General features: G+C 50.6%; 1 protein-coding gene across 1 annotated transcript in view; it reads left to right on the forward strand.

The window, feature by feature from the left end:
- Bod1 (biorientation of chromosomes in cell division 1) overlaps positions 1–8,508 on the forward strand; it is a 9,566-nt gene extending 1,058 nt beyond the window's left edge. The window contains exons 2-4 of the mRNA XM_048814813.1: positions 2,402–2,526; positions 6,748–6,944; positions 7,757–8,508. Of these exons, the coding sequence (XP_048670770.1) occupies positions 2,402–2,526; positions 6,748–6,943 (321 nt within the window). The 3' untranslated portion in view covers position 6,944; positions 7,757–8,508. The remainder of the gene's footprint in view (positions 1–2,401; positions 2,527–6,747; positions 6,945–7,756) is intronic.
- Positions 8,509–11,041: the final 2,533 nt, after the last annotated feature.

Genomic DNA, 11,041 nt, shown 5'->3' on the forward strand with positions numbered 1-11,041 from the left:
AAAAAAAAAAAAAAAAAAAAAAAAAAAAAAAAAGGACACATGTTGAGGTAGTGTACACATTTGTAATCCCAGGCAATCAGGAGGCTGAGGCAGGAGGATTGTAAGTTCAAGGCCAGCTTCAGCAAATACAGTGAAGTCCTAAGTAACTTGATAAGACCCTGTCTCAAAAAATAAAGTCTGGGGATGTAGCTCAGTGGTAAAATGCCCCTGGGTTCACTGTCTAGTACCAAAACAACAACAACAAAACCTGGGATTTTAAATAAACAACAAAGAATTGAGAAGGGTGTTGGGAAGGCCATTGGAGCCTTCTCCACTTTTATCTCCTTAGCTGCAGTTGTGGGAGTTACCAGGTTGTTTTCATTCTTGATCATAACGTTTTTTCGGGCGGATTTGATCTGAGATTTGGTGCTTTAGTCCCATGATTTGCAAAGTGTGATTCTTGGATTAGCAACAGCAACTTCACCTGGGAACTTGTTAGGAAGGCAGATTCTTAGGCCACCAGACTGCTGGCATATTTAGAGGAAAATGAACAAATGATGTCTATAGTATGCTTTTTAGAGCTTCCAAAATATGATTAAATAGACGGGCAGACAGGTGGTATCCTCTCTCTAGAGAGAGAGGTAGTACGTAGAATGTTGGCAGGTGTTTTGAATTCTTGAACTGAAGGGATCAGTCTGTATTATCAGGGTTTGTTAAGGTTAAGGACGATGGTCCTTGGTCCTTGTACTGTCTTTTCAGTGAACAGCTTTTATCTCAAATCAGGCAAGTTATTTTGAGTGGTAGAGGGTATAACACAGGGATTCATGGTTACAAGTTGACAAATCTAATTGTGACTCCTTCCAGCAGGGGCTATCTATTGTCTCAAGGGATCCAAGGAGGGATTAAATGAACTGCCAGGAGGAGGTTCTTCCCTGGCACCATGTCTTTCTCCCTATTTTGTCTGTCTGACTCTCCCTGCAGAGTAAGATCATCCCTTTGGTTATTAGGATCCCGTGATGACACACAGCTGCTTCTCTGGGGGGAGAGGACTGCGGTTCTGAGGATGGCAGAGGGTGCCTGCGTTGTCTTAGTGTGGCCAGGACACTTGGCCCCTGCTCCCCTTGTGAAGAGAAGATGGCTTCTGGAAAAAGGAGCTGCTTGGTCCTCCCCACAGTCCCCTGCCCTCTTGGCCTTTGGAAGAGTCCACTCATGGAGTTGAAGCCCAGTGGTTCCTTGGGCAGTCTCATTTCCTTGGCTGTTAGCAAAATTGCCAGTCACGCTGCATAACAAACAGTGTCTGGATTCTACCAAGTGTTTGTTCTCAGCTGTTAGGGCTGAGGGTCAAGCAGAGTTCGCCTGATCCAGTTAGACGTCAGCTGGGTGGCATGGCTGTGGGTTGTCTGGGCTTGGGTCCAGGCTATAGGTTGGGGTTGGGCTGCTGCATGTGTGCGCTCTTGAGGCCCCTGGCGCTAGGGCAGGCTATGTGCCTTCAAATGGGCCATCAGAGCAGAGCCAGGTCAGACAGCAAAATCATAGTTAAGGCCTCGTGCCAACACTCCCCTGGCCAGAGCTCCATATTGCCAAGGTGAGCATCGCTGGGGCGAGGAAGTATTCCCTGCCTGCCGGTGAGGGTGTGAGGAGTGGGGTCCGGCAGCCGTCCACGCCACCAGCCTGCTCTGGAGACAGCAGCTGACAGCCCCGCAAGCTCTCAGGCTCAGAATGCACATTCCTTGTGCTCAGTGTGCAGTTGGGTAGTTTTGTTCTCCTGACCATAGCTGTGTCTGGAACATGTGACCAGTAGGTGTGCCTCCAGCTCTTTGATGGCCCGCACGTGGCCTCCCCACAGGCTTCCACAGGCTTCGACTTTGGTCAGCTGAGGTGGCCGTGGCCTTTTGCTTTTATGCAGGGGACTTTCCAGTTTGGTGCTGGAACACGCTCTTGGTGGTGGGGCAGGAACAGTTGTACAGATGAAATGACGGGTTGAGGGGAGGGGCAATGCTTGAATCCGACAGCTGTTGGTGGAGGGGCCTTGCCTGGACCCCCAGCACCCTGGATTTGGAAGCGCCTGGTTCCAGCCTTGACTTCGACACATTCTAGCCATTGACAGGTGTACTGTTGCTAAGCCTAAAAGCCTCATCTCAGGTGGGGCAGCAGTCTGCTCATGGGCCCTCTGCTGCATTTTTTTGAAAAAGTAAATGGGATCATGTAAGCACAGCACCTGGCATTGTGCCCCACCCACCATGAGGTGAACACTCGTGACAGCCATTAATTTTCAACTGTCCTGTGACGTGGCCATCGCCATAGTCAAATGGAGGGTATTTAGACTTGAAAATACACATTTTTATGAAAAAGCAGTGTTGTAAATGGCTGAGTTCCAGAGCTCGCATGTAACATCTAACACTGTCTCTTTCTCATGGTTTAGCCAGCTTACCAAAACCTGAGGCAAAAAGTGGATAATTTTGTGTCAACACATCTGGACAAGCAGGAGTGGAATCCTACGATGAACAAGAACCAGTTACGAAATGGGCTGAGGCAGAGTGTGGTTCAGTAAGTAAGCAGGGTTGGGGCCCTTGCTGTGGCAGGAGTCACAGGTGCGAAGCCTGGGCAGGCAGCCTGGGGCCCTGCAGAGACGAGCAGTGGCACTATGCAAGTGCAGCCATCTGTGCCTTCGGGAAAGCCATGGTGAAGTGGCAGAGCCCAGCTGGTGTTCCAGGGCCCACCCAGGCTGGGTAGGTTGCACCAGTGCCATTGTCCTGGTTTTGCAGTCTTCTAGATTGTGAGGCCTTCCCCACTTTTGAAGTGTAAGGTGTGTAGTCTGAATGTGATTTTTACACCAAGATACCAGTGTTTGGGTCATGGGCGAGAGGAGCTTGATCTTTGTGCTCACAAAGGCAAGTGGCGTCTGTGAGTTCTGGGAGTCCACCCAGGCTACTGCGCAAGGGTGGTAGCCGCCCCAGGAAGACAGTCTTGGAAAGTGTTGCCTCCCAGTAGTGAATCAGGCCTCCACTAGGGCTCTTCAGAGCTCAGCCAGGCAGCTCGTCAATGTCAGTGCTGGGGGTGAGTCAGGTGACCTCCGATCAGCTTTTTCCAAATGACTCATCCTTTAACACCAGTGCTTATTTTCAGGACTTCTGGATCCACTAAACTCTTCTGTATCTAAAAGCCTGTGGAACCTGTCTCTTTTAAAATAGAAATACAGAGAGTTGTGATGAGCAAGGAAAAGCCGGTATTGAAGGGATGCCTGGCACAGTTTTTCCTGGAGCATCCACGAGCCAGCAGTTACAGAGGCAAGAGAAGAGCACATTGGGGGTGCCAGGTGTTGGAGTGCCAGGGGAGGGGTGGCGTGCACAGGGGCCCTCGTGATGGCACAGTTCAGCACTTTATAGTGGTGCTTAATGTATCAGTTCGTGGGATAAAGTTGTACTGCTGTGGCTTGTTCCCAAAGGTTCCTGGAAGCTGTACCTGGAAACCTGGTCCCCAACGTGGGGTTGAGGTGGTAGAATCTAAAAGGGGGTGCTAGTAGAAAGTGGTGAGGTCGTGGGGCTCTGCTCTCATGAATGTGTCAGTGCTGCCTCATATGCCTCATGGGACTGGATCGGTTCCCTGGAAATCAGTTGTTATAAAGTGATCCAGCTTCCTTCTCACCAGGGAATCTGTCTCTACACATGCCCACTTCATCCTTGAGCAGGACCATTATTATTTGGACTTTCCACTCCTCAGAGTCATTAGCCAAGTAAACCTCTTTGTTATGCATCGACAACATCTGCTGTTCTCTTAGAATAACACAAAACAGGTGACAATGGTGCCTGGAGGTGTGCGGAGGTGTGCAGAAGTGAGCGGTACTCACACAAATGAGTGCAGGTGTAACTCGGGTCTAAACTCTGGTTGCACCAGTGCCATTGTCCTGGTTTTGCAGTCGTGCTGTCGGTTGTCGAGGCGCAAACTTCAGGGTGCCTGTGTGGGCCTCCCTGTACATCTCTTTACAACTTCCTACGAATCTACAGTGGTTTCAAAATTTAGATACTTAAAAGTAGAAAAGATTTTTAATAACAAGCTGGCATTTTCAGTACAGCTTATGGCTACTAAAATATGAATCTTTTTAACAAATAAGGCTAAGTTGGCGGGAGCTCCTGGTGTTGGGGAAACAGCACAGCCTCGCCCTCATTCCAGAGCCTCTGCTCAGTCAGTACCTTGCCTTTCTCAGGGAGCAGACTGTGGCCCGAGGCCTTCGAGGCCTTCCAGCAGGACGGAGACAGAGGCTGCCCCTTGTCTAGCAGCGATTATTACATATCTGTCACTGGCACTCAGATGTGTTGCCACTGTGAACGCTGGTTTTAGAGTTGATGTGACAGCAGCTACCCTTGTTTACCCGACCTCCTCTGGGGTTGGCCAGCGTGAGGAGAGAGCCAGACAAGCACAGAATGATTCAGGGCTGTGGGAAGGCTGCCAGACCCACGAAGGCTGTCAGAAGGCTGTCAGTCGCTGTTAATTTCCATGTTGAGCCCTGGGGCCGTTCCCGAGTTAGTCTGTGGTAGGCACCTGGTTTTGCAGAAGCTTAATAGGGAGTTCCCGGAAAACTTCACCATACACCAGGTGAGCAGGTCCACCAGCCTGATCATCCCTGTCCCCTTGCAGGACTTCACCCACTCCTGACTTTTCTGGTCATCATTTCCTTGTTTTTCTACATAATTTTATCATCTGAGTAAGTTTTCATTCATTTCTTTTTTTTTTTTCTCATTTGATTTCAAATGTATTTAATATGAAAGCAAGAATTTGACTTTAACACTGGAACATTTCTCATGATTCTTGCTGATATTTTGAGTTTGAAGCAAACTCTAGTTAATATTTGAAAGGAAGACTTGATTTTTGTCTCTGGCGTGCCGTTACCAAATAGAACTTATAGGCCCTGTTGCCTCGAAGCTCAGGCCTCGGCACTATAGGCCTTCTCTATGCAGCCCCAGGGCTTCACAGGAAGTCTGGCTCCTCAGGAGCAGGGGAGGGTAACAGAGCTTTTAATTGCAGGATATGTTTTCATTCCATCTTCTATTTTTGTCTAACAAGGTATCACATTTCCTCCAAACACTTTTAAAATCTCCAGGAAAATAAGCTACCCTCTCTTGGAACTGTGTTTTTCATGATCAGGTGTCTTGCTCAGTTGGGGATCCTTTAACAAGGCAGCACACTCTGTGACTTATAAACAACCAAAATTTATTTCTCACGGTTCTGGAGACTGAAAGTCTGAGAGATGCCAGCATGGCTGGGTTCTGCTGAGGAATGTCCTCTGGCTTCAGGCTGCCAGCATATCAGTATGTCCTCTCATGGCGCAGAGAGGGCTGGCTGGCCTTCTGGGGTCCCTTTCCTGAGAGCACGGATCCCATTCATGAGGGCTCCCCTTCATGATCTGATCACCGTCCAAAGGCCCCAACTCTGAATACTGTGACATTGGGGCTGAGGTCTCAACATGCCAATTTTGGGGCACAGACATTTGGTCCATAATAGGCTGTCATAAGCCAGGCGCCATCTTGACTTGTTTACAGACCTTAACAGGCTTCTGTCAGTAAGCATTGTCACCGTGGAGTCTGGGAAGCCCTTCTTCATGAGCAGTCCTCCTCGCTTGGGGCCTGGCTTCCGGCTCTTGTCACACCTTGATTTGTCTCTCTCTGTGTCCGGCCATCTGTTTGCCCAATAACTGTGGAATTGTGTCCACCCAAGGGAAAGCTCAAATGCCCAAGACCCATCTAAAGGAGATGAGTAAGCCCTGCCACCTGCCTTTACAGGGGTGAGTGCTTCATCCTCTGGGAAGGGGCCTAGGTTGAGGGCCTTGGGGACTGCTTGCACTCCTCAGAAGCAGCTTGCTTCCGTCACTGCAGTCTTCCTCACTTCCCTGCTCCAGCCTCGGCCTCTGAGGACAGTGTGGTGGGCTCTGCCTAAGTGTCGAAGTACTCCCGAAGGGGGGCCCACAGGAGCAGAAGGCCGCTTGCCTCCCATTGCCTGTTGCTGCCTGGACCTAGCAGCCTGGCGGAAGGCTGTGGTCCCAACTAACCAGTTGGGACCACAGTCATAGACACTGTGGTCCCAACTGGTTAGTGTGGCTTAGCTTTGAGGTCGCGTGCAGCATTGCTGCAGGGGCTGCCTCTGCTTTGGCTGTTAAGAGAGCAAGTTTGGAGGAAGTGCAGTCAACTCCAAGGCCAGCTGGCTCTGACAGTTCAGTTAAGGTTTCTTTCTTTCTTTCTTCTGTTTTGTGATGCTGAGGATTGAACCCATGGCCTCACATATGCCACGTAAGTGCTCCACCTCTGAGCCCCATCCCAGTTCTTTTTGAGACAGGGTCTGACTAGATTGCCCAGGCTGACCTTGAACTTGGGTCCTCCCACCTCAGCCACCTAGGTGGGTTAAAATTGTGTGCCATCGTGCCTGGCTACGATTCAGGATTTCAACCTGCATAAGTCCAGTTCTCTCCTCCCTGTTGTCACTTGCTCTTTGGGCAGTCTGGTTGGTTCTGCTTGGTTCCTCTGTGCAGGGTGAAGTAGTTGTGGGTGAAACTGTGAACCAGGAGTGTTAGGGAGCTGCTGGTGGTGAATTGCCCCTCAAAAGTGGATGTCTGTGCCCCAAAATTGGCATAGGGTGGATGGCTCGCCCTGTGAGAGAAATCTCCGGAAAGACTCAGGTCGACCTTTACTAGGCTCTCAGGTGACACTTCGGGCTTGCTGGGCCTAAAGGTGACTCAAAGGAACTAAATAACAGAGTGCTCTGTTTTGTTTCCATAAGGTCAGGAATGCTGGAAGCAGGAGTAGACAGGATTATTTCTCAGGTGGTGGATCCAAAACTCAACCACATCTTCAGGCCACAGATTGAACGAGCGATTCATGAATTCCTGGCGGCCCAGAAAAAAGAAGCTGTGCCAGCACCTCCTCCTGACCCAGAGAGCCAGGACCTGCCTGCCCCGTCCCAGGACACTTCCTAAGGTCCGTATGCCATGAAGCCCAGGAGCAGGCACCCCCAGCTTGTAGGTATAGAAAATGGATAGAAAAGGGACAGGCTGTGATGGGATCAGACTCCAGGTGTACTCAGAAGAGGGCTCTTGCGGGTGGGCCTCACCTCCTGCAAGGGGTCATCTTTCAGTGCAGACTGGTTGGTAGCACCTTCCTGTGTCGACAGGTATGTGATTTTCTGTGCTACCAGAGCTAAGCGTTTAAGCTACAAATAGACACTTCTTTAGAAATGGGCTGGGATGGTTGGTGTGCGCAGGGAGAGTCGGGCAAGGGTCTGCTGAGGTTGCTTAGACCAGCCTCCTGGACACTAGTTCCCCGAGTCCACAGTACCTCCACCATAGTTACGTGTATTAAGTCCTGTCCCTCTCATATTAAGTCTGGAATTACACTTCATTTCAAAAATCCGCTGGAGATGCACAAATGGATGTTTTTGCAGGTTTGGAGAGACATTAGTAAATATGAACGGTGGACTTTTAGGGTATATCTTCTCATTCTGCCATTGGTGTTCTCTTGCCAAGATTCTTGAAGGTGTCTGTTGTTATTAATAGGTCAGGTAAGTGGGCACACTGACTGGGGCCATTAGATCACGGTGACCAAATGATGCCTGAGTGAAGGGCCGGCCAGCAGGACATCCCCCGGGTGGCACTGTCTCTGTACTTCACCAAGTGTAAAGCATTCATTTTAAGTCTTTCAAGTTCAATTGTAAATTCCTTTAGAAACACAAAATTAAGTGAATATATTCTCTTATCAAAGGGTAGAATTTTGATATTATCTTTTCCTTCTAGAATATTCCTGGCACCTTTTGAAAACTCCATTTAATTAATGGTGAAGAAATGGATCCCTGTTCCGAGAGAGCATGACTTCATCCGGCTGGGGGCTTCTGAACTCAAGATTTCTACCCTGACTGTGGGGCAGTGTCCAGATAGGACAGGAGCAAGCTTGGCAGTGGGAACTCTGTCTGTGGGTGTCCCTTCCTTGGGCTGCCACTGGCCTGTTTGTCCAGGGGTGTGGCACCCAGTACACACTACAGAGTATGAACACTACAGCCGCTGGGATGGTTCCCAGACAGCTTTATACTTGAACAAGGAGACTGCACATGGACTTTAGGGTTTGTGCTCTGGGATGACTAGAGGCTACCACGGAAGACCCTAACCAGTCCCAGAGGTAATTCAGAGAATAGGGACTGTACTGCTTAGTGGGGCGTAGGCATCTGACAGCGCTCGTCCAATACCTTTCTCAAAGTTCCAGACTATGTGTACAAGCCCTTAGCATCAGATAGCCTTAAAGTTGGTTGTGACCTTCTTGTCTGTGACTCTTCTAGCCAGTTTCCTCCCCGTGTCAGAGGTAACAGAAGGTGGAAACTTAGAGTGAACAAGGAGGCCGAGACATCAGGCATAAGAAAAATGTTTGCAGGTTTCCTGTGCAGGGCTGCTTCCTGTCCTCCAAGGCTGGTGAGCCTTGGATGCGTTTGTTTTTTAGAAAAGTAAATTATCAGTAAATGGCGTTAAGTTTTGTAATAAAATCATTTGATACTCTGGTCTGTAGCCTCAACTGAGTGATGGACGCCAGTCTGTGGAGGGCCGCCTCTGTGCGTGACTGAGGCTTTAAGGCAGCAGAGGCTCAGTGGCTGTACCTTGGAGCAGCTCTGGCAGTGAGGTTGGGACGTCCAGTAGGTCAGGGCAGGTAGTGTCCTCCCTGGACCATTGCTGACCCTGGTCATTAGCTGAGGGCAGTACATTATGGCAGGGATTCTTGGGCTCAGGTGTGCAGAAGTGTCACTTGGGTATCTTGGGAACATGCTTGTTTCAGAAATTCTGGACAGGAACCCAAGTCTGTGCTTCTCGCAGCCTCCCAGGTGACACTGATGCTTCAGGGTTTGGGACACACTGTAGCAAATCTTAGCTGGAATCAAAGATTTCTTCAAAGAGTCCTTGGTTCTTGGTTGAGTCTGTTGCTAGATGTTGCTAACCTTGTGCAGGCACACACTGCGATCAGACCAGTCCCTGAGCATGCCAAGGGCACGCTCGGCCACGGAGCCGCACCCCAGCCCTCACTGATGAGTTTTAGCCAATTCAGTTGGTTCTATGTTAAAATGAATATTCCACTTTCACCTTTACCATAAGTGCCCCTAACTCAGGACTGTCCTGCCAGGAGTGCAGCCAGGTGTCTCACGGCAACTTCCCTCCTTTTTAAGCAAGCACCCCCATGGCAGGGCAGGTGGTAACGTTTGAAGTACAGTCTGTTTCCCGCTTCCAGTGTGTGCCATTCCGTTTCCCACGCAAGCAGGTCACTGGCCTTTTCAGTCACAGGATTCAACAGTCAAAGTTGAATCAACAGCCCTGATGCCCAGAGAAGGGGTCCTCGGTCCCCTCTGTTGTCCTGATCGGTAAATGTGGAATAGCCAGTTTGTGGGTCCATGAGGCTTCCCCATGAGGGAGATGTCTGCACAGCAGCTCTGAGATGGGCCTCCGGCATCCTGCCTGTCCCGCGCTGAGCTCAGCAAGCCAGGGAGCACAGAGAAGCTTCTGTTGGCCCGCCTCTGCTGCTCAGCTGGCATTTTGTATGTCTCGGGCATTCTTGGTCTGTCTTAGGTCTCTTGCTCTGCGTTTTCCTTTACCAAGGAAGGCTAGGCCAGGGGGTGAGAAGTGCCCTCGTTTTCACAGAACGTTGAAGGATATTGCCAGCTACCTATTTGTTGTTGTTTAATCACTGTGTCATATGCACCAGGAGTCGCCTAGGCTGTTTATTCCCTTTGGAAAAAAAATGTGGCAGAATGTTATCAGATTAAGGAAGTAACCATAGACAACCTGCCACATCTGTTGGGACGGAAGACTGAAGTCGAGGCGTCCTGGGCTCTTAGCTGAGCCAAATCAAAAGCAGAAAAGGTGCCCATTTTTCCTGGACATACATACTCAAGTTGGCAGTGTCAAGGCTGGTCAAGACAGCCCCAGAAAGGGAAGGGACAAGAAAGCCAGCCTCTGCCTTCTGCAACTGGTCGCCAGCCAGGTCTGTGGGCCCTCATGCTTCGGGTGTTGGGTTAGTCCTGCAGAACCTGAGCCATCATGTGGTCAGAGATAAATAAAATAGAATGATGCCTCCTCGAGGCAGGCTAGGCTGCCAAAAATATTTTGCCCCTTAAATGTCCTTGCTGTCCCCATCCCTAAACAAGAAATGAGCAGTCATCACCGACTCAAGCCAGTTAGGCTTCTCTCCCTGTGGGTGGAAACCCACTGGCTTCTGCGGAGCCCCGGGCAGCACAGAGAAAGCTTAAAAGATAACAGAGTGTAGCATCCGGGCCCAGGCCACCTCGTCCTCAGGTGGGGTGGGAGCTCATCAGGGAGGGCCGAGTCAGCCGCGTGGGGAGCTGAGTTCTTGTCAGCATCTACACTGCTCCTGGAGGCCACTGTCCTGGGCGTGCTCCCCGTACCATCCCACCCCTGTGCCCGCCCCTCAGCCTGGAGCCTCATGTTTGGGACCACAGGGTGGCTTTCTCATTCCGCTCCTTGCCCATGAGGCAGAGTAGAGGCTCCCACGCGTCCTCAGTCACAGCACTGACAGCTGGGACCACGATGGCTCTGGACCTCAGCAGCCAACAGCAGTGTCACCACAGCACTTGTGCTCCTCCCAGACCTGCCAGGCGCAGAGACTGGGGCCAGCAGGCCCTCCAGGCCATCCTCAGGCACGCTAGACGTCAGGGTCATTTTAGGAGTGTTTTCTGAAAGCTGGTGGCGGTGACTGGTAAGGAGGGTTAATTAGGAGACGCGCTCAGCGTCCCCCCTGAAGCCGAGACTGCCTGCTGGTTTTCTTGTTTGCTTTGGTTCTCCCATGTCCCTTACCAGGACTGCAGTTGGACTTTCCTTAGTCGTGCCTGTTCACCACTCAACCTTGCAAGCTCTCAAAAGCCATGAGCAGTCTTTGAGATAATTTGCCCGCGCAGCTCCGGGCCTCGCTGGAACTCCGCAGAAGGCCTTCATTGGGTTGGAGCTGCCCAGGGCCTGGCCGACACCAGGCCTGACGCACTCTGAGGCTGGTGCTTGAGATGTGGTCTGAAAGACGTGTGGATGAGCCCT

Source organism: Marmota marmota, unplaced genomic scaffold, assembly GCF_001458135.2.
Source record: "Marmota marmota marmota unplaced genomic scaffold, marMar, whole genome shotgun sequence".
Classification (NCBI taxonomy): Eukaryota; Metazoa; Chordata; class Mammalia; order Rodentia; family Sciuridae; genus Marmota; species Marmota marmota.